General features: G+C 40.9%; 1 protein-coding gene across 1 annotated transcript in view; it reads left to right on the forward strand.

Moving 5' to 3' along the window:
• The window catches only part of DISC1 (DISC1 scaffold protein), a 368,084-nt gene extending 362,572 nt beyond the window's left edge, over positions 1-5,512 (forward strand). The window contains exon 13 of the mRNA XM_017526539.2: positions 5,112-5,512. Within this exon, the coding sequence (XP_017382028.1) occupies positions 5,112-5,251 (140 nt within the window). The 3' untranslated portion in view covers positions 5,252-5,512. The remainder of the gene's footprint in view (positions 1-5,111) is intronic.
• Positions 5,513-24,214: the final 18,702 nt, after the last annotated feature.

The raw sequence follows: 24,214 nt of genomic DNA on the forward strand, positions 1-24,214 counted from the left end.
AGCTATTACAGCACCACTGCGCTCCAGCCTGGGGAACAAAGCAAGACTCTGAAAAAAAAAAAAAAAAAAAAGTCTATCTAAAGAATTCCAGAATCTTTTGCAAATGGTGCCCTGAATGACAATATTGCCTTATCATCATTCCTGAATGCATGTGTCCCGCTGAATTACTCATTTAATTATTGCAAACACAGACATTTTAACAAGTTATATACTTACCTACCATATGAATAGTCTACCCCAAGCAGGTAAAGAATGGCCTTGGGCTCCAAAAGTGTTTCAAAGATGTTAGGAGGTTCATCCTGTGACTTTGTTTTAATGAATCTGCTATTTTCTTAGATAGCACAGGTACTTGGTGGCATATCTGTTACAGGGGCAGTTACTTCGCTACTCGGGTCCCTAAGGCACGGCCATTGTAATAATTATTCTGCCTTTTTGAGGCCTATTCTTGCACGTAGGTGCAGATAGCACCTCAATTCTAATTTTGGAATTTGCCTAAAATTTTAATAGTGGAGTTTTGTTTTTCAGCTCTTTGACAAAAATCAAGGTCAAGTGTAATGGGCTTCAACTATGAGTTTATTGGAGTAGTGATCAGAAAATCTGATTATAGCTACTACTTAGCCCCCTTCAGATCTTGCTTAGATGTATCAAATAAGGTAATGTATATTTCTGTAAGTCAGTGGGAAAATGTTATAAAACTATTTTTTTTTTTTTTTTGAGACGGAGTTTCGCTCTTGCTACCCAGGCTGGAGTGCAATGGCGCGATCTCGGCTCACCGCAACTTCCGCCTCCGGGTTCAAGCGATTCTCCTGCCTCAGCCTCCTGAGTAGCTGGGATTACAGGCGTCCGCCACCATGCCCAGCTAATTTTTTTGTATTTTTAGTAGAGACGGGGTTTCACCATGTTGACCAGGATGGTCTCGATCTCTTGACCTTGTGATCCACCTACCTCGGCCTCCCAAAGTGCTGGGATTATAGGCATGAGCCATTGTGCCCAGCCTATAAAACTTTTTAAAAAATATATGGTTCAGTATGAATGCCAGACTCACATCTGTTTTCTACTCAGCATCTCCTCTTGGCTAATAAGCTTGTCCAACTTACCCTGTCTAAAATCCAATTCTTCCCCTACTCTACCAAAAAAAAACCCAAACCACTCACTGCTAGTCCCGTCTTTCGCAATAAAATACAGATGTATTTTTCTAATTATTTGCTCAGATGAAAAATCAGGGAGTCTTTCTTGATGCCTTTTCCATTTTCCACATCCCATATCCAGACCAACGCCATATGCCCTTGGTTGTATCTGCAAAACACATCCAGAATCTAGCCACATCTCACCTCCACTGCCACTGCCCTGTGCAAGCCGTCATTGTTTCTTGCCTGAACTATTGCAGTGGTCTCCTAACTGGTCACTCTATGCTTCTGCCTTTACCTCCTTTAGTCCATTGTCAGCACAGCAGCCAAACTGATGATGTCACCCCTCTGCTCCAGGTCCTCCCACAGCTCCCAGCTCACTGTGAACACAGCACAGCTGGACATACTGTCAACATGGCGCCTGTCTACTTTCTGCTGTACCCATAGGTATTGATGCCATTCTTGATGGCAGTGACTTTGATTCTCTCCTGTATTGCTGTGTTTATAACATTTGTTAACACACAGTGGAAACTCAGGAAACATTTGAATGTTTGAATGAATGAAAGAAAGAATGAGGATCTCTCTCTCTCTGCACTTTCATCTCTCCCAACCGCTTAACAGGGAAATGTTTCTAGTGGTTTCTTTCCCTTTTTTTTTTTTTGAGACAGAGTCTTGCTCTGTCGCCCAGGCTGGAGTGCAGTGGTATGATCTCAGCTCACTGCAACCTCCGTCTCCCAGGTTCAAGTGATTCTTCTGCATCAGCCTCCCAGGTAGCTGGGATCACAGGCACGCAACACCACGCCTGGCTAATTTTTGTATTTTTAGTAGAGACGGGATTTCGTCATGTTGGCCAGGCTGGTCTGAAACTCCTGGCCTCAGGTGATCTGTCCACCTCAGCCTCCTAAAGTGCTGAGATTACAGGTGTGAGCCACTGAGCCTGGCTTCCAGGCCTTTCTTTTATAAACATATTGATTTAAATATGAAAGCAACGCATTTCTATTGTGAATATCACAGAAGTATGGAAAATAAAAACGCTGTTTCCCTTCCGGTGCCTCTACCAACAGGTCACTACTATCTCCTCCTGAAGCCCTTTTCTAGACCTATAAATGGCTTATCTCAATAGTCTTTGTTTGCAAAATTAGGATCATTCCATACAAATTATTCTACAATGTGCGTTCCCTCACCCCATTCTACATTTTTTTCCTGGGCACTCTTCAGTACATCCAAAATGCTTTGTAATGCAAATTGTGTGAGGAATCATATAGGCAGGTTGGTTGGAGAGAAGTACTTTGCAAATAAAACAGGATTTTAATGATTATTTCCCCAACAGGTTCATTAAATGAGGTTTCTAGGATTTCTGATGTCTATCCCTGCTTTGGCAGAGCCTAAGGTGTTTGTTACATCTGTTATATTAAGAAATAAACCTTAAATCTCATGATGACTCACAAAAGATACTATAACAAAGAAAAAAATATATTTCTTTGAACCCTAACCCTGTGAGGAAGGTACATGATTCAGTATTTTACAAGTGGAATAATTAATCGTTGACTGATGTGCCCGGCTTTCCATAGCTAGGGAGTTACCTCCTCAAATCCTGGTTTTCTGACACCTCTCGGTGTTAGTGATTGTTGTATGAGGAGCTGATGTGTTCATTTAGTTATACCTTCATCTTTTGCCTTTGTAACCCCTCCTTATTTTTAACCTTTTCATTGTGTTCTGTCAGGGCCAGAAGTTTTATGAGTTTTTAAAGAAACATCACATTTTGATTCAAGTTCTCTCTCTAAAAACCTTTGTCATCATTAGCACATTACAAATAGTGGCATGTCATCCCAGGCTGCATGTGAAAGGTAATTAAATCTCAGGGGTTTGTCAGGATTCATAAACTGCTTAAGCTCTCTGCCTGCTCTTCATAGATGTAGCATAACTTTGTGATTGAATTCCAGTTTGGTATTCCGTCTGGGACCACATATGATTTTGCTTGTATAAAGTCGTATATGTTGTCACTAAAGATTAGCAGAGCTGTGCAAGAAATGGAAGCAACCAGCGCCTCTGAAAAAAAAGAAAACAAAAAGACAGGCAAATGTTGGATTCTTTCTTCCCTTGGGCGCCTCCTACCCAACTCCTATTCTCATCAAGTTCAAATGCATGGAGAGAACCCTAGTAGTAAATGCATGTAAATTACACAAATGATCGAGTCTGGTGAAGCTTCAAGAGGGTGAAAAACTGCTAGAACTTTTCAGGGTGGTTCAGCACATTTGCTTAGAAGAGGTTCATTTGCATCATTCCCAGGATCCTCTGGAGCTCTTGTTCAAAAAAGAAAGGAGGCTGGATGTGGTGGCTTACCTCTGTAATCTCAGCACTTTGAGAGGCCCAGGCAGGCAGATTGCCTGAGGCCAGGGGTTTGAGACTAGCCTGGCCCATATGGTGAAACCTCATCTCTACTAAAAATATAAAAATTAGCCTGGCTTGGTGACTCACACCTGTAATCCCAGCTACTCGGGAGGCTGAGGCAGGAGAATCACTGGAACCTGGGAGGTGGAGGTTGCAGTGAGCCGAGATTACATCATTGCACTCCAGTCTGGGCTACAAGAGTGAAACTCTGTCAAAAAAAAAAGAAAAAGAAAAAGAAAGAAAGAAAGAGAGAGAGAAAGAGAGAGAGAGAAAGAAAGAGAAAGAAAGAAAGAAAAAGGAAGGAAGGAAGGAAGGAAGGAAGGAAGGAAGGAAGGAAGGAAGGAAGGAAGGAAGGAAGGAAGGAAGGAAGGAAAAGAAAGAAAGAAAATAGGGAAAGCTTTCCACAGTGGTTTGTAAGGGTGTCTGTTTCTCTTGACACTGCATTGATGTTGCACTCTGGGAAAACCACTTTGTAGTGTAGGTGGTCCGTGAGCAGTCAGACTCCTTTCCCAAAGCTCTCTATTCCCTCCATGTCTGATCTAGTACTGTTGGAGTGGTCTGGCTTTATGTGATGACTTCAGCATGTGTACGTGGTATCAACATATTTTGACTTTCTCCCTTGGTTCCTGTAGGATAAGAGTCGACCAATTTGCTTGTTAGACCCAACTCTCACCCTGCATTTGCCTTGGAGTTGTTCTGACTACAAGGGAAAAGGGAAAGAATGAACTGGATGATGTATGGACAGACAAACCACTAAACCACGGTTGCTTAAACATTCCCCCACTTGAACACCCAGATGAGAACCCGTGTCTTAAGAGAATGACAGCCTTATCTATGACTATTTGCTAAGTTCTCTGATTGTTTTCTCCATATGAGAAATAACTATAGGTTAGAAAACTAAGATCTCAACAATTAAAGAAAAAAAGAACCAACCAACCAACCCAGAAACAGCAAGCTCTCTTTGCCCTTTGATGGACTCTGTCAAGTCCCTGGGAATATACTAACAGATAACAGCAGGTTAGAGCCTGGAGGGATTTCAAAGTCATCGTTTCATGAGAAAACTGAGGCTGTAACTGATTTGCATAAGGTGACAAGGCTGGTTAGTGGTGAACAGGGACCATGTTAATAGCTGAGTCTGGTCCAGTATTCCTCTCCCTACTTATAGTGACCCCAAATCCTGTATTTCTCAAGGAGATTTTGATTTCAGGCACTTTCCACTGTCAAGAGTATTTGCATCTGACAGTTGCCCCACCCCAACCTGGGGCTTAGCCGGAGTTACGGTCATGCCAGTCGCAGATCATTGAGCATCTGAGTTGGCCATCTGTCTCAGCTAAGAGCTGACTCTTCCATTTCCTTCTTAAGACCTGATTTGAGATAGTCAATACCTCAGGCATTGTAGAAATTGCAATCATTCTTAAAAGAAAAAGTGTAAAATTTGTATTAATATTTAATTCCTACAATTTGAAAGAACTTGAAACTGCAATTAGGTGGCAGTGGCCATCTGCTTCCAGCGGGCTCACATGCTCTTCGATCCCTCGGAGGCTGCAGAGGGCCGCCATCACCTTCGGATGTGCTCCTTAACAACGTGCCCACAGTCTCTCAAGAGGGAGCTCCAGATGGTGAAGGAAACTCTGCAGGCCATGATCCTGCAGCTCCAGCCAGCAAAGGAGGTGGGGGAAAGAGAAGCTGCAGCTTCCTGCATGACAGCTGGTGTCCGGGAAGTGCAAGCCTGAGGAGTGACGGGATGGGGGAGGGAGGTGGGCCACCACGTCAACAGTTTGGACCCGGGGGTCTACTCTCCCTTCCCACTGCATAACTAATGTGCCTGAATCAATTATGGAGACACAGAGCCTTGATGTCTTTCGGTGGAAAGGTGGTTCATGTTCATTCTTATGAGTCTGAAACTGAGGAGTCTGCAAATTGGAATATGGAGAGGGAGACTGATTTGCTGCATTTGCTTCTAAATGTAATTTAAAAATTTCTTTTCCATGTCATTCATGGGAATGTCCTGCACAGGATTCAAGAATGTTTTCATCTCAATCCCCATTAGAGAGAAGCTGGGGTGAATTCTGGAAAAAATATCTCTTTTTTCTACACCATTTGCCTTCTGCTGTAACTAAAATATTTCCTGATTCAAGATTCTATAAAAAGGAAACCAAGCATAACACTGTGTCATCCTACCTGTTACACGTTCCTACAGGTGCACCATCTATGAGAGTTAATTAACCTCAGAGTCTGGAATTAACAGCTTTTCACCTTACTTCTCCTGTGATCTAATATTATCTTAGAAAAATTAATATGCAACTTCCAAAAGATATTTTGGTAAGGCAGCAGCCCCTCAGTGATATGCCACCTTTCAATTTTCCTTTGTGGCAATGATTACATCTGAAGAAAGGATCCTTGAGAGTTTCTGTTTCATCAGGACATTCTGAAATTTACCTATAGTGAGGCTGTGGATGGATCAGGAGACCTGCATGAAATATTTGAGCCTGTTCTGTTTTCCCATGGAACCTGTTTCACTCAACGCCAGGCAGTGCAGCATTTAGGAAAGCAGTGCAGTACTCAGTATGGCAGTGCAGTACTCAGTAATACAGTACAGTACTCAGTTAGGCAATGCAGTACTCAGGCAGTGCAGTAGTCAGTAAGGCAGTGCAGTACTCAGAAATGTAGTGCAGTATTCAGTAACACAGTGCAGTGCTCAATAAGGCAGTGCAGGGCTCAGGCAGTGCAGTACTCAGTAACACAGTGCAGTACTCAGTAATACAGTACAGTATTCAGTAAGGCAGCGCAGTACTCAGTAACACCATGCAGTGCTCAATAAGGCAGTGCAGGGCTCAGTAAGGCAGTGCAGTACTCACTCAGTAGGACAGCACAGTTCTCAGTAACACAGTGCAGTACTCAATAAGCCAATGTAGTACTCAGTAAATCAGTGCAGTATTCAATAATGCAAGGGCATTGCAGGCTCCTGCTGGGCTCTTCCTGCAGGCCCAGCTAGGACTCCTATTGAGACAGCTGCAAAACAGGCTGATTTCAATTAGGCAGCACTTCCCAAAGTGCACTGATGAAGGTGGCCCCAAGAGGTGCTCTCTGACCAAAGGAGTCCCCTCTCTGGTCAAGTACCTTTGGTAAGTACACCATACCATAATATCTGCTTGGAGAGCCACAACACACATTAGCATATTAGTCTGTGAGAGAAGTTATAATAAGGAAAGCCACTTGATTTTATCTAACCTCAAACTTTCCAAGTTTAATGGAGCATGAATTTTTTTTCATGTAACTCCTATCCATATCCCATAGATCTAGTATTGGTCAGCACTGCACTCTCTGAGGAAGGCCTAGTCCAAACACTGATTTACATCACTTTAGAAACCACACTCAAACCTTTGCAGAGTGTTGAGCTAAATAATTACCTGCCACAGATTGGTCAATTTAATCCAGTAAATGTTCTGTTTGTGCTTCTGTCCTCATTTATATGTTCAGGGATAGTGATGGTCCTGCCTTCACTAGGATCCATGGATATGAGGCCATTTTGGTCATTTCCTGAAGTCACACTGGCATTTCCAGAAGGCTTCTGGTGCTTTGCTGAGCCTTCCATGCTGTGCAGCACTTCTGTCCTCAGTCGAGGAGATGGCCCTGCTTAAGCCAGCAATTGGCTGGGGTTCAGGAAACGAAGCAAAAGCACAATATGTGAATGTGCTGATTGTGTTCCCTATGGCTTTATCTCAAGCAAAATACACTCTACATATTTTAATAATAAGCATAATTAGTTTGTTCCTGGACTTCATTTTTCAATGATGAACCAAATTCCTGAATTATTTATAATTGTGTCGAAAGAAAATTATGAACTAGTTGCATGGCACTTGGAATCCCTGAATTAATTGCAGTGAAGCAAAACTTGGGAAGAGTCAGGATTGCCACGTTGCCAATAACAAATTTCTACTTTGACATATGTCTTTTTAAAAAGCCTCCCAGACCCCAGACATGTTAACAGTCACTAGCCCAAGTGTTTTGTATTACTTAGACACCATCATGAAGTAATTCTGTGAGGTCATGGTGTATTTGAAAATTCTGCAAGTTAATAACTGCTTTGAATTATTTGAACCCCAAATAAGGGTTCTTTGGTACCTCCAGTAGACAGTGTGTTCATTTCCCTGCAGTAAATTTTGAAGTATTTGAGCAGGTGAGTAATGTTTCAACCCCATGCTGTAACTCATCTGTTGTCTTTGCTTGATCTTAGAGTGTCATTCAGAAAGCCTGCTAAGAGCCAGAGTACTGCTTCTGGCTACACAACCTTCTCAGGACAACCCCACTGTCTTAAGCCACTTTGACCCTGGAAGACCCAGGACCGTGCATCCCCAACCATAGTATAAGGCAGGTTTTGTCAGGGCAACATAAAAATGTCTGAGAGAGGTTAGGACTTAGATTTAAAAGCATCAAAACAACAACAATAAAAATTTGTGTTGGAGATAGCTAAGACCACAAGCAAAAGCACATATTGAAAATGATGAGTTATAGTCTGATTTGCCTGGGATGTGGTGTGAGAAAGTAAGTGAGATATTCTACTGCCTGCCTCGCTGGAATGCTGGCTTTCAAATGGTCACCCCTTTTTCTTTCACCTGCCTGAGTTAGGACTGCTGTCTAGCAGGAACAGTCCCAGTTCCATCCAACTTTCTGAAATTTCCAAACTGAATTGATCCTTCTCCAAATAGTATGTAGCATTGGAACCTCATCTTTCCCTGCAGTAAGGCTGGTTTCCCCACCCCAGAAACATGTAAGGGTTGGTACCATGCTAAGCTTTTTACAGTCATATCCTATAATCCCCATATCAACCTTATAAGGAAGGTGTTTGTGGATGATGCAACTGAGCCTTAAAAGGACGAATTCTCTTTTTCTAAGGCACAGAGCTGCTAAAATGTGGATTAATAGTGAACCTAACAGTCAGAGACAGGCAGCGTGCCCTTAACTAGTCTCTTCCTAAAGTTCCTTTAATGTCCTTTTGAGACTTTGAGCCGTGGGACTTATTTGTTCACCTGGTTAAGAACACATGGCCACTGTGAAAATCTTGGCTGGGGAGTCAAAGAAACTGAGCCTAGGGCAAACAAGGCTTCCCACACTTCCAGGGGAGCCTGACTGTGAAGTCTAGGCTCAGACAGGCTTCAACAAACCTATTCACCTCCCCCATCATCCTAACCTAACCATTCCCCAGTCATCCCAGGAACAACCACTCACAGCCTGACACTGGGCAGATTTTCTTGAAGATCCTCATCCAGATGGTGGTTTTCGGAAGTGCTCCAGTATTATGAATTCTGTGTGTGGAGAAAAGCAACCATGTACTTACTGGTCAATGCCTTCTTGTATATGTAATTCAATACTTTTATTTCTAATATCTATACCTTATCTAATCTTTGAATTTTGTCATATAATTTATTGCTTCATTAAAGTTACTTTTTGTTATATGAAATAAAAGCTGATATCCAAGCTATGGTGCACCTTGATTTTTTTGTCCTTTGAAGTATGGATGACAGAAAAATGTATCAGGTTTATTCATCTCATCTTTCTGTTGCAGGATAATTAATTGTACAATTACTTACGTCACACAAAACATTTATAATAAAGCCATGCTTTAGAATTGCATATGTGTTTACTTTCAGATATCAGCAAACCGGAAAGTCATGAAATATTCTATTCACAGACTCCTAACATTGCCACTAAGAGTTGGGAATAAGACAAGGATACCCATAATACCACTGAAAATATTTTACTGGAGATACAGGCTAATTTAATTAGACAAGAAAAATATAAGATGGTTACAACTTGAAAAAGAAAATGTAAACCTTTAATATTCACAGTTGATGTTACTGTAAGCTTGAAAACCTAAGAGAAACAGCAGAAAAACTTTTACACAGTTAACACAATCAAAATCAACACAACCAAAATCAACAGGCTTCATATATACAGACAATAATTGGAAGATCAAATATAAGAAAAGACCCCATTTTCAGTAGCAACAAAAAGCAACAGAAAATGGCTTGGAAAACATTTATATAAGAAATGCATGAGTCTTAGATGAAGGAAATTTTAAGATGAAGGATATGAGACAAAAATTGAATACATAAAAATACATTAAGCTTTTGGCTAGAAAGGCATCATGAATTATAAAATTTCCATCAGTCGATTTATAAATATTTTCTGATCCCAAATGGGACAATAGTTGTCTAGTTGGCCCCCATATGTGTTCTCTCCTCCATCCTTCTAGCTGTTCTGTCTAGACACTTAAATTGCAGAGGTACATGTGTGCAGAATCGCAGGTGTGCATTTGTAGCATTGTTTGTAAGAACAAAAATGAGAAACAACATTTTCATTTTCATCAGTTGGAGACTGGTTAAATAAGTTACTGTACATTCACACTACGGGATGCTTTATAGTTGCTAAAAAAAAAAATCTTTATGTTCATATGTGCTTGTCTCTGCAGAGCTATCCCTGGAAAGGGATCCAGGCAACTTAGCGGGGGAAAAATGGGAAGGAGGCTTACTTTTCTGCTCTATACCATCCTTTTTAACATTTGATACCATGTGCATATATTTACCTATTGAAAAATAATATGATTTCTTTAAGAAAAAAATCATAATTAATGGGACTGAGAGTAGGCCCTCAAGTAGGGCAGGTCACACAGGCTGTTGAATGGTTGCCCAGGTCTCCTTGCCGCTGATGCAGGAATCATCTGCTATTTATTACCTACCGTGTGCCGCAGCACTGCACTAGGGTATTCACCTGATATTGGTGATAAAAAGGCAAGTATGACATATGACATAATGTGACCAAATGATTTTAAGATGGGAAGGAAATTGATACGGTTAGGCTTTGTGTCCCCACTCAGATCTTATCTTGAATTATAATCCTCGTAATCCTCATAATGTCCAAATCATCTGTCAAAGGAAAGACCAGGTGGGGGTAATTGAATCCTGGGGGTGGTTTCCCCAATGCTGTTTTCATGATAGTGAGTTCTCATGAGATTTGATAGTGTTCTAAGGGGCTCTTCCCCCTTCACTCAGCACTTCTCCTTCCTGCCACCTTGTGAAGAAGGTGCCTTGCTTCCCCTTTGCCTTCCACCATGATTGTAAGTTTCCTGAAGCCTCCCCAGCCATGCTTAACTGTGAATCAATTAAACCTCTTTCCTTTATAAATTACCCAATCTCAGGCAGTTTTTTATGGCAGTATAAAAATGGACTAATACAGTAATGAATGATTATCATTGTAACTTTTATCACTTTAAAGACAAGAGATTGATTTTGTTCTCACCATTTGCTTGAACAACTACATATGAGCGTATAGTACTAAAAATTCAGCACTCTCTGGAACGCACGTTCTTTTCCTTCTGGGTTAGGGAATAAGATCAAGCTTCTTTCCGTTGAGACCTGGATGAAAGAGACCCAAGAGGTGATTGATTGGGCAGAATGGAGACTTGGGAAACGGAGTCACGTTCTGCGCTTCATTGTCCCTCAGGAACTACTTATGCACTCGGCGTTTTATCCAATTTTAGGTGTGCTTTTAAATGTGCATATCACATGCGCTTTTCCACTGTGGCAAAGACATAACCACAAACATCGGCATGAAGAACAGCCCAGTTGACCTCCCTCACCGTTACAATAGGACAGAACAGCTTCTTGAGTCCTTTGGAAACAAAGCCTTTACCGCAAAGATGAGACCCTTTCCCATTGTCCATTTATTCATTCACTCAAGAAACATTGAACTCCTACTATAAAAATTGCCCTTCCTGTATGTGAATGAGTTCAAACTACAGAGGTTAAAAAGTTTAGTGAAAATTATCCAGCAAGCGATGAAAATTTTGACTGTTGACTCCAGGGACTCTTGGTTTTAAATCTATGCGATAAATCATTAAACTACACACAAACAGACACACAGCAGTTTAATTAATGTTGAGCAACAGTTTTTTTTTTTTTTATTTTTATTTGTGATAAGAAAATGTAAAATAATTACTTTAAAAGATTCATGCATAGCCCATTACTGTCACTTTTCCAGCCTTTGTACAGATAAAACTATATTTTCAACCGCAGCCGGCAAATTCTTATTCTTTTGCGTTTAATATTACGGTGTTTTCCATTTCGTTGTATAATCGTAATAATCATTGTTTTTATTGCTGCATAATATCATATCAAATTGATCAACCATAACTTAGATATTCCCACATAATTGGACATTAAATCCATCCAATGTTTTGTTGTTACAGGTAATGCTGCTATGATAACTTCACGTGTGTAGCTTTTCCTTTCCTTTAAATTACGTACAGTGAAGAGATTCCTAGGACTGAAACTATTAAAAGATAAGAAAGAGTGTTATAGTTGAAGTGAAATTAGCATTACGAACAGAATTGAAGACAATGACCAGCCCAGCAAGGGCCCCTTCCTCTGCAGGGAGAATTCTCAACCACATATTGACTGGTTTAATTGATTTTGTGGTGTTCCTACTCATCATGAATATATCCACAGTCACGACGTCTAGTGAGTCACTGTTGGACAATTCTTACCATTTAAAATAAGCAATGTCAATCCTGCAGCTACATCTTGTTGATCTCCTTCTATACTGCTCTCACTGGTATATGCTCCTCCTATTTTGTTTACAGATAAAAAGTGTGTAAGTCGGACATGGTGGCTCATGCCTATAATCCCAGCACTTTGGGAGGCCGAGGTGAGTGGGTCACCTGAGGTTGGGAGTTCATGACCAGCCTGACTAACACGGAGAAAACCCAAATCTATTAAAAATAAAAAATTAGCCAGGTGTGGTAACACTTGTTTGTAATGCCAGCTACTTGGAAGGTTGAGGCAGGAGAATCACTTGAACCTGAGAGGTGGAGTTTGCGGTGAGTTGACATCGCACCAGTGCACTCCAGCTTGGGCAACAATAGCGAACTCCATCTCAAAAACCAAAAAATAAAAATAAAAATAAAAAGAGTGGAGCCATAGAAGAATCCAGGGTTTAAAGACTAGAGGTCTGGACTGAAGTTGTCTTCTGCTTACCACTTGTGTGATTTTAACTGATTTGCTTACCTTGTTGATCCTGCAAAATGAAGCCTGCCTTTCAGGGTTGTGGAAAAACTCAAAGAAAATCTTAAAGAAAAGAAGAAGCAACATATACATACATGCTTTGAAATTTTTTTTTAATTTCTACTGTAGGGAGTGAACAGAGCCAATCTAAAGGAGGATGCAACCCAGTCAAGCAAGAACACTGTACTCATTCCAAAAAAGTAACTCTCAAGAGGTATCTAGTAATTCAGGTAAATTTTTTATATATCTATTTAAAGGAGTATTTCCAATTTCTGGTTCTGTAGACCCTCCTTCTCCAACCCTCATAACAGTCTCAGACACTCCAGGGAACTTGAATCCTTGAGATGCAAAGTGCTTTGTGTAACTTCTATGTAATCTGCTCAGCTCAGCAAAGCTGAGAGTAAATATTTCAAAAACACACAAGGGTTTTTCTAGAACAACCTCCCCCATTTGGAGACTTGCACACCAGCCAGAGCTTGCTTAGGTTGGCCTTAGCCACAGTCCTCCTTCCACGGCCTGGCCTGCGCCTGTTTCATGTCGTCTGCCCCTAAGCAATGTAGCAAAGCAGATTCCAGGCCCTCCTGAGTTCCCCAGAGGTGCATTTCAATATGAATTCCCTTGATTTGCCATCCTCTTTTGCCTCTCCCTAACTTTAATGACTTTTCCTTAATTTTTAGTATTTCCCACTTGAGGCTTTTATTATTTAGATGCCTTTTTCTTACCCTCATGTATTTGCATTTCCTTTGTAGAAGAAGAGAGTGGCAGTTCCTGATTACTTGAGAACTGCAGGGTGAGTTCATAGCGCTTCTAAAACACCCTCTTCATAAACTAACCTTTAAGAGCAAGGCTGAGACCCAGGCATTGGTTTCTGCATTCTGTGAGGGGCTTCTCTTCCTAGCAGGACAACAGCATCTGTAACAAGTACAAAGCCAGGAGCACTAGGAATGCACACTTCCCTCTGCATTCGTTGGAGCCTTCAGTAAATAAAAACCCCATGCCACTTTCTTTCTTTGTCTGGATGGAAGCAGCAGATGCTTTGTGCTGGCCCAGAGAGTTCCTTTCTTCACAAATGGAATGAATAAGAACACTCAACAGAGGAACACAAGGAGAACTGGAGGGAAGTTGATAATACTCACTTTGAAAAAAAATCCTTGTTGGGGTAGGAGTAAGATGTTTTAAAAAATGAAAATGACGGTAAATCAATGTGTTGTACTGGACCAAGCGGAGAAAATTAGCACCAAGACAAAAGTATGCCAGATTGCAGGGTCATTTATTATGCTGGCGAGCACAGAGGACTCACGTCTCTCCAACCTGTGGCGTTGAAAGGAGGGTGCCAAGACTTTTTATACCCGAAAAACCACCTTGGGAGTGGGGGTGAGGAGCGGGGATGGGGATGAAAAGGTTTCAGACATTCCAAGGGCCAGGGGATTCTGTAATTCACCTCCTGGGCGGAGAGCAGGGTGGGGGTCTCCGGACATTCCAAGGGCCAGGGGACTTTTGTCATTCTGTTTGTTACTTCAGTGGTTTACAGAAGTCAAGATAAGCATTTGTTTACACACAGATCTTAGTTATCCTGGGCTGCTTATTTTAGTTATTACCGGAAAGCAAAGGCTAGCAATTCTGGCACAATATCACAAATGCACTCTTATAAAATATGAGAGGAGAGAGTTAGAAAATAACAATGAGGCTAGAGGGAGGCAAACGGCATGTTGCAACCGTGAGAAAAAAAGAAAATTAACAAGGTCTTTATGTAATGGTGTGTATCACACAATGCACAGAAAACCATCTCTGATTTATTCGTTTCCCGTGAGGGAAGTTGGGAAATGCAGAAGGCATGCATTTAAAGGGTTAAAGGGTTGTCTTGCTAGGCAGGGTTTTGACTTTTACGGACAATTACAGAAAGGCATCTCTTCCAGGCTCCAGGAGCTGGCAATTACCAGGGAGATGCTTGCCTTGAGATTTGACTTGAGTGAAGACACCTGGATATTTTGTGTCTAGGAACACCTGAGTCCTTCCAGATAATGAGGAAGCTGCGAGGGAGAGTCTCGGCTAGTCTGCAAAGTCATGGTGAACTTGTTTCTTTTGTGTGCCAGTGAACTCCTTCTGTTTCTGTCCCACTAGCAGGCAGGAGGCCTTGGGGCAAGGCGGTGTAGGGGCCTCAGGCCTAGTCCTTGTCCTCAGAGTTGGCCCTATGCCAAGTATCTAGGACAAAATTTCCAAGGCAGGCAGAGCACCCCTTCCTTCCGTAAGGTTTCAACCTTAATAAAGTCTCAGCTCAAACTTTAGGTTTAGGAGGAAAAAGTAAGTCAATAAGCCTGCCCTAAGAATTGATAGCCTTCTCTCAGATAGGCTTGGGGTCAAATTTACTGACTCTGTGGTCCAGAAACCCCCAAGCTAAGAGCTACATATGAAAAATAGCCCTGGCAGGGGAAGGATTGATCTCAAGCAAGTATCACTGGGAAGATTAATTAGAGTAGCCACATGGGGAATTAAAAACTGATTCAGTGGGGGAGGATGGGGACCAACATTAAATCATTTAGGTGCTCTCCCCAGCCCCACCCTTCCCTACCTCCCTTTCCTTCTCTTGTTAAATCTCTTCCTTGTCAAACCATTATTCATTTATGATAGTCATGGGAAATCTTCTTAGCCACTAAGAAGATTGCTATAATCGCTCTCAACCTGCCTACACCCTATTTTTCACTTTGTTATGCTATCAAAATATGACTCACTCTTCCTTGATATTTTTTCTCAATCATAATGAGATCCCTCTCTCCTGTAGAGGAAGGATTTTCTTGAATTACTGAAAGACTTTCCAAATTAGGAAAAACATTAACAAAGGCACTCAGAAGGAACGCTTTCTTCCCCAGACATTGCCTGGGGCAAGCATGTGATGCCTCCATGTCAGCCACACAAAGTTACTGGGATAAGATGTATGGTTTGGTTTTGAAACATGAGAGAAAGCTGGACAGAACTGTCATGGGGGGAATTTTCCACATGCCCAGGACAAGAGGGTTACATGCATGGACAGAAGGCCTGATTCATTATTGTCTGGACCACTACCAGAGGACTATGAAACTTGACTATGGAGACATTGGTGATATTTCACAAGGACCCAGTACTCTCAGGCATTACTTACTGTACCATTGAGCTCCTGTATCACACACTCACTCCATAGCCTCCATGGTATGGCTTCTGTTCCAACCACTTCATTAAAATTCTTTTCACACGTGATCTGCCAAGTCCAACAGCATTTTATCTACCCTCATTCCATTCTACATGTTAGTAGAAATGTGCAGTGTGGAAACTAACCTCTTCCTTGTTGAACTTCTCTCTTGGGTTCCGTGACATTACGATCCCAATGGTCTTATCCTGCATCCATCTTTCTGCGTGATTCCTCTTTCTTGTGCTTAAAAGATGGATACTCCAAGTCTCTGTCCTAGATCTCTTCTCTCACTGGGCAATTTAATCTGTTCTAACAAGTTTTACAACATCTCCATAGTGATTATTCCCAAAGATGTAATATTCATTGACAATATTTATTGGACACTCACCACATGTTAGGTACTGGATTGAACCCAAAATTCAAAGTTGTGCATGGTTCAATACCCTCTAATCATTCTCCAGTTATGCTCTCTTTTCTGAACTTTGATTCTGCTGGACATTTCCATCACCACTGTTACTGAACTGAACTTGTCTGTCCACCTGGAGCAGCAAAGCCAAACACTGACATTGGGATTTGCAGGGAGAGAACATGAGACATTTATTGCAGAGCATCAAGGAAGGAGAATCAGGCAGCTCATGCTTAAGATCCCAACTCCCAGATGGCTTATGAATAAGGGGTTTGTTTTGTTTTGTTTTGCTTTTAGACAGAGTTTTGCTCTTGTTGCCCAGGCTGGAGTGCAATGGCATGATCTTGGCTCACTGCAACCTCTGCCTTCCAGGTTCAGTGATTCTCCTGCCTCAGCCTCCTGAATAGCTGGGATTACATGCTCCTGCCACCATGCCCAGCTAATTTTTGGATTTTTAGTAGAGATGAGGTTTCACCATGTTGTCCAGGCTGGTCTCGAATTCCTGACTTCATCATCTGCCTGCCTTGGCCTCCCAAAGTGCTGGGATTACAGGCATAAGCACCACATCCAGCCGGGAATAGTTTTTAAGGACAGGGAGGCAGAGATTGAAGGCAAAGTTGTAAGTCAATATATGGAGGATATACATTGGTTTGACCTAAAAAGCAAGGATACCTCAGATTGGGAGCTCACAGGCTATAGGTGGATTTAAAGATTTTCTGATTTGCAATTGGTTAAGGAAGAAAAGCTTTGTTTAAAAATTTGGGGTCAGTAGGAAGATGGGTTATGTCTGGCTCCTGGGTGTGACCTCCTCTAGGCCCCTCAGGAAGAACTTCAGAAGTAAGAATGGTGGTCAGTGTTTAGTCCTCAGTTTCCCTCATCTGAAGTCTCTGTGCCGGCAGGCGGCATCTTTCATGTGGTTGGGGTCCCAGTTTCTGAAAAACAACTCAGGGATATATGTTAAGATATTATCTTTAGTTTCTATAGGGAACCAGGTATTTTATGACTCTAAATTTCTTGGCAATTGTTTTAAGCTACAATTTCCTTCTTGTTTATCAGGTTGCTCACTTACTTCCCAAGGCTGTCTAAGGTGCCTTGAATTTCCCTTGAAGGAACTTGAGATTTTCCTTTCTTTCCAAGCTTTGTGGGGTGTACCCAGCAGGCCCCTAAGAGGGGTCCCTGCTCTCCCTCCCTGCCTCATAGACATCTCAAACATGTTATGTCTAAAACCAACCTCATTTTATTTTTCTCACAATCTGCCTACCATTCATCTGTTCTTTACCTCTGTTCTTGGCATTTCTGTTTTCCTGGAGACACTAACTGGAACCCTCTCGATTACCTTTTGTTTCTTTTTCCTCATCTCATATTCAATCAGTCAAGTCCTATTGCTTTGAGCAGTTAACGTTTCTATCTCTCATTTCTTATCTTCTTTTACTTGAACAATCATGGTAAGTTTCTAATTAGTTTCCCCATCTCTAATTTCTGATCATCTAAATTCATGGTCAAAGTTTTCTTTTGAAACCAATGGTCAGATCAGTCTCAAAAACCTCCAGTGATTTTCTATTGCCTAAAGAATAATTTTTTAAAATACAGAACAATTATTATCTATCATCAAACTATCCTTCCAGATTCATCTTGATTACCTCCTTTCAATTGCTCCAGGTGAGTCTGCATTCCTAACTTTCCAGTTTTCACATGGACCTTTGTTCATAGCCATGCTGTTAGCCTTGATCTTTACTCATGTAAATTATGCTCATTTGTTAAGAGTGAGTGGGAAGGCCATCAAGTATGAGCCTTAGGTGTTTGGCCTAAGTAAGTGGGCAAATGGGAATACTATTTGCTGAGACAGAGGTTTTAGCAAAGAAAAGATACTGGTGCAGAGGTTGGGGGTGCAGGTGGGAATGAGGAGGTGTATCTGTAGTTTGGCCATATTGAGTGTGAGATGTTGATTAGACATGCAAGCAGAGATGCTGAGTAGGCAGTGTGTGTTTAAATTGAATTGCAGGCTGAGCATGGTGGCTCACGCCTATAACCCCAGCACTTTTGGAGGCCAAAATGAAAGAATTGCTTGAGGCTGAAGTTTGAGACCAGACTGAGCAACATAGATTCTGTCTCTACAGAAAAAAAAAAAAAAGAAAATAACTGGGCAAGGTGATGCGTGCCTTTAGTCCCAGCTACTTGGGAGCCTGAAGTGGGAAGATCACTTGAGCCCAGAAGTTCAAGATCGCAGTGAGTTATGATTGTGCCACTGTAGTCCAGGCTGGGTGACAAAGCAAGACCCTGTCTCAGAAAAAATAGTAATAAATAGATCTGGGGAGTTTTATAGATTGTATTTAAAGTCACAGAACTATGTAAGAACAAGTAAGGATAGAAGAGTATTTAACAGAGAGAGAGCCAATGAACACAGCTGTAGGTACTCTAACATTTAGAAGTCTATACGGGAGGTAAATCCAACAAATGATCTTGAAAAGGCACAGTTGACAAGGTAACAGGCAAACCAGGTGAGTGTATAGAGTTCTAGAGGAGAAAATGCTCAAAGAAAGGGCAGTGGTCCACCAGGTTAGATGCTGCAGGGAGCTTGAATAGGATGAGATAACGTACTGACTACTGACCCTAGCCAGACACAGGTCATCAGTGACTTTGCTAGGAGCACAGTCAGTGGTAAAGTGGGACAAAGCAGGGGTAAGTGTGCTGGTAATCTGGCTCTCCAAAACACAAAAACAAAATCCTGATTTATAGCATTTGCCAATTTCCATGGAATAAATATTCCTGATGAGCTGGTTTCAAGCCAACAAGGTGATGTCACTGAACCCAAAGTTGGGAAGAGATGCCGCAGTGGGTTCCTGCCAGCAGCTGCGGCGCATATGGGACTGAAGGCTGACTGTGTGGACAGAGCACAGGAGAGGAAGTCATGGGAGGCAGCAAGAATTAACCACCTTTGGGAGGAGTTTTGATCAAGGGGCAGTAACCTTTCAAATGATTTGCACAAATCATCTTAATCCTAATAACAGCTCTGCAAGGTGGTTACTAATATCTCCCTTCTACAGGTGATAAGACTTAAATGTGTGGATCACTATGCATAAGGAGGATATGTTGGATTTCCTCAGTCCAGATATCAAACCAAGTAATGTTAACAGAACATAGAACCGTCTTTCTTCCCTTTTCTTGGTGTCTTGTGATTAAAATAGAGCAACTTTTAGCTAATGCTCAGGCTGATCTTTTACTCTTTCTATTGAGTATTATTCACTATAGATAGACACAGAAATAATACATCAACAGAAGTAGCTTGTGTTTCACATGATGGAATTCTCATGGCTGTCCTTGAAACACTGGGAGCTGATGAGCATCACACTGTTAATTTGTGATTTGTTTAATTGGTACTTGGCAACAGAGTCCATCTTTGACAAGGCTGCAACTTCCTTAAAGTTTATATTTAGGATCCTCCTTCTTTCTACATTATTTTCTCTCCTTTTAAGCACTTTCAATCTTCAACCTAGATACCCAGTACTTTTGCTGCAATCTGACTTCTCATAGATATATGACAGCCTAATCTGCCCATGAATGAGACCAACTCTCTTTCCAGCACACTTCCTTGTTGTGTAGGAAGCCAGAAGGCCCACCTTGAATGTGAATAAGTTAAATCCCTTCCTAAAATACCAGCGTTGTTGGATTTTTGCCTGGTGTTGTCGGACCTATGGAAAAATTTATGGAAAATAGAAGAAGGTGTTGGTCAATTCAGTTCTTCCTTGTGCCTGGTGTTTCAGGAGGAGTAGGAGGAAAATGAGGAGAAAGAGGAGGAGGAGGAGGAGATAGGAGGTGCTAATCTTCTTCTGATTCACAGCCCTCGTACTCCCTCGCATAAGACGGGAGAGCTGAGTAAAATAATCCAAAAATGACTAAAAATTAATGTATTGTTTAAGAACCGATATGTCAAAACCTCCACTTAAATAACTATCTTCCTTTTTAGAACTTTCAGGTGATCACAGCCTTACTTTTGGTAGCCTAATTCCTCTTCTGAAATTGTCTTCAGATCTAATTTTCATACCACATATGAGTACCAATCTCTTCTAGATGGTCACCTCTTTTTTTTTTGACTTGAGGGTAGTCATTTTGATTACCTTCCTAATAGTAATAATAGCTATGGAATATTTTCAGACACTGTCTTAAGCATTTTAAATGTATTACTTTGTTTAATTCTGTGACAGTCTTATGACAGCAATCCTATGCCAAAAGTAATCAGTCAGAAAACTGGAAACCTTGCTAAGCATTCTAAACAGATTGTGATTTAATACAAGGAATTTCCAACTGGGAAGGGCTAGAGGATAAAATGTTAAGAAAGGCCACCACTAACTTTCAGGTTCACCATGTGGCCTGGCAAATAAGGAAATTGCTTCTACTGCCCATGTTAGGAAATTACAAGGACCTTTACCAATGGTCATAACCTACAGCACAAAGGTGAGTGGGTTTAAGGAGAGTGCCTTGAGGCCACGGCACAGCCTGGTAATGCCTGGGCTCCACACATCTCTGCACGACTGTCCACCACCATCAGGCTAATATAGATTCAGCCTCCCTGTCCAAATTTCACATCACAGCATCTCATTCTATTTCCAAGAAACCTGGAGACAAGGTAACGTGGGAAATGTTCTTTTCTGTGATATGGGAAAGATATTAGAAGAGACTAGAAATGAAAACTGTTTGCCGAAGATATCCATCACTGTTATTGCTCCCATTTTTAGGTGATTACCCTGAATAAATTGCCACAGAAATTAAACAGTACAGCCATGCTTTGAATACAGAGCTTCTCTAATTCAAACTCATGCTCTTATCCATGAAAATGTACTTGGCTGTGGTTGACTTAAGGTTGTTTTCAGTGAATACATATGCCTTCAAAAAATAGATATGAAGCTATTAAAGGTTTTTAAAAATGGTTTTGAAGTGAACTCCAAAAGAGGAGCTCCAAAAATGTTTTGCATTACAGTGGTATTCTAAGAGAAAAACAAGAGCCTTCCCAAGCTGTTAGAACCATTTTGGGGCTGTATGAATTATGAAGCTTGCAACAACTCAACGTTTCTTCTCAGGCATGACATATAGCATCTCTGCTCACATTCCATTGGTCAAACCACATCTCAAGGCCAACATCAGTGGAGTAGGATGATCATTCCTCATTGGTGGTACATATGTCCTGTAACAGTGGTCAGTATAGAAAGGTGGGAAGTGGCCAGGCACGGTGGCTCATGCCTTTAATTCCAGCACCGAGGTGGGTGGATCACTTGAGGTCAGGATTTTGAGACCAGCCTGGCCAACATGGTGAAATCCTGTCTCTGTTAAAAATACAAAAAACAATACACACACACAAAAAAAAACAGCTGGATGTGGTGGCAAACACCTGCAGTCTTGACTGCTTAGGAGGCTAAGGGCACAAGAATCAATTGAGCCTGGAAGGCAAAGGTTGGAATGAGCTGAGATCACTCCACTGCATGCCACACATCTCTGCACACTCTTCCTTGTCGCCTAGACAACAAAGTGAGACTCTGTCTCAAATTAAAAAAAAAAAAGTAAGAAAGAAAAAGAAAAAGTAAAAGTGGAAAGTAAATATTTGGAAGTAGAAAATAATTGGTTGCAGTTATTTATCAAAAAATAATACGAAAGAAAAGAAACACACTAGTCAAGGAGCAAGTATAATAACTGCAAAATTAAAAAGTAAAAGATAATTTCTAAAAGACAACAAATAGAAATATGTCAGTTCATGCATTAGACTCAGGACAAAATTAAAAGGAAAGACGTCTCTTAACGAAAAAGGAAAGAGACTTTTGGGACTGAAAATACGGGAGTTTGCAAACCACACATACTGTGTCAGGGAAGAATATAGTTAGAGATTGCTCAGATTAATTAAATGTGCTCAAATCTGCAAAACCAATCATTTATATATAAGCTTGCTCAAGGGGCTAGCTGAAGTCTTCCAAGAGCCAGAGGTAATCTTTAGAAAATTATAAAGGACAAGCATATAAAAGGAGAAAAATATATTGCATATCATTTAATTCCTTTTTCTTTTTATTTGTTTTAATGTGATGAATAAATTCACATAGTAAAACACTTCTTACTGTTTGCTTCCAGAAAAATGTATGACCATGCACTAGTTCCAATAATACATAATAATATATTATGACCAAGTGGAACTTATTCCAGAAATGCAAGGCTGGTTAAATATCAGTAAATTCATTAATGTAATTCAACATACGACAGGAAAAACACTATATGATATAGCCGTAGATGCTGAAAAAGTTTTTGACAAAATTGACACCCATGTATGATTCAAAACCCTGAAAAAAAAATAGAAGTCAGGATATTTCCTAAATAAAAAAACATAAAAGTATCTCAATATCTGTCCATGTCAGCTCCCAGACTAGCATCTTATTTGATGAAGAGACACTGGAGGGATTCCTGCTAAGTTCGAGACCAATAAAGTCACTACCATTTCACACTGTATTTGAAGTATCAGCCAACAATTTAACATATATAAATCTAATAGTCTTTATACGCAGAAATAATAACCAATTAGAAGATATAATGAAAACAAAGACCTCATCTACAATAACAAAAAGAGGTATAAAATACTTAGATATAGTTTTAACAAGAAATGTCTAATAACTATATAAAGAAAACTTGGAAACACTCCTAGAAGACATGAGGACCAAATTAAACAGATGGAAAATCATACTGTATTCTTGGATAGAATGATCAGAGATCACTGGGACTTTGGGAGACCAACTTTGCACACACTGCCACCCTGCCCTGGCCTCAGCAAAGGGGTGATATGAGAGGATATTTTCATTTACCACCCCTTCATTAAATCCTGACTCTCTACCTGAGTGACTGTAGGGTTAGGGAAAATAAAAGGGAATGATTGTAGCTATAAGTTATTCTGGGTGCTAAATATGACTATTCTTAGAATCCAAGAGAGAAGAAAAACAAGTTAAAATGTGTATGGGGGTGCTTTCACAGCCTTGCCTCCTGTATTGAAATCTGCCCCCTTTTTTTTTCTTGGAAAGAGACCCACTTTCCTCTATCTTAAGTAATACAATTTTATTTTTCTTTTGAAAAAATTCTGCCACCTCACAGGATTAGGACTCTACTTTCTTCTACTACCTAGTTTAGTAATCCAATCTAGTCTCCAATTCTGAACAATTCAGAGAAGGTAAATATTGCTGGAGGTAAATAGGGGTGGTGGGATCTTTAGCAAAGTAGTTGGGCTTTGCCACTTCAAGCTCAGCACGGACCACCTCCACCTCCCCCTCAGCTCTCTCACCTGCGCTGAGGTGTACATAGGCAACTTTATGCTTGCTGTGACCCTCCAATGGACATCTACTAGATAAAACATACCGGCTTGCATCACAGAGTTCACAATTTAAATCCACAGTAATTAAAAGAAACATTTTCTTCAATGCAACATAATCTCCAGAAGTTCCCTTGCCTGTAACGAAGATTAAGTTCATGAGGGAGAATAGCCTCCTGCCTTCAGGCTCAGCCCAAGCTCTCCTGATCCACAGGAAACAGGCTTTAGCATGGTACAACACACTCATCAACTTTCAGTGATCAGCTTTGGGCAGCAGGTAGATCTGGCCAAACAGAAATGGCCCAGGGCCAGATAAACTCCCAGTGGGATATAGTCCCCCATTCATCCCTGTAAATTGACAATGGCATCTGGTAAGGGGATATATATATACATATATATATATATTTTCTTCCTCCAATTATACATCACAAAGGTATAGAAGTAGACTTACCAAAATGTTTATACTGATTATTGCCAGGTGGCAGGAAATATAACAGGTTTATTTTTCTTCTTCTTCTTTTTGCTGAGTTTTGCTGATTTTTCTGCAATAACCCTGGCTTAACTTGCAATTAAAAATAAGTTTTAAAAGGATAAAATGAGGAAGAACGAAGCTAGGGAAAAGAGGATGCCTCACTGCAGGTAAGCATTATTTGCGCACAAGCATCATCAAGGGAATCTGAACAAACCAGAACAAACCTCAAGAGTAAAGGCTAAGGATAAAACAAACTTGGCTGT

The sequence above is a fragment of the Cebus imitator genome, unplaced genomic scaffold (genome assembly GCF_001604975.1).
Source record: "Cebus imitator isolate Cc_AM_T3 unplaced genomic scaffold, Cebus_imitator-1.0 Scaffold42, whole genome shotgun sequence".
NCBI classification, from domain to species: domain Eukaryota; kingdom Metazoa; phylum Chordata; class Mammalia; order Primates; family Cebidae; genus Cebus; species Cebus imitator.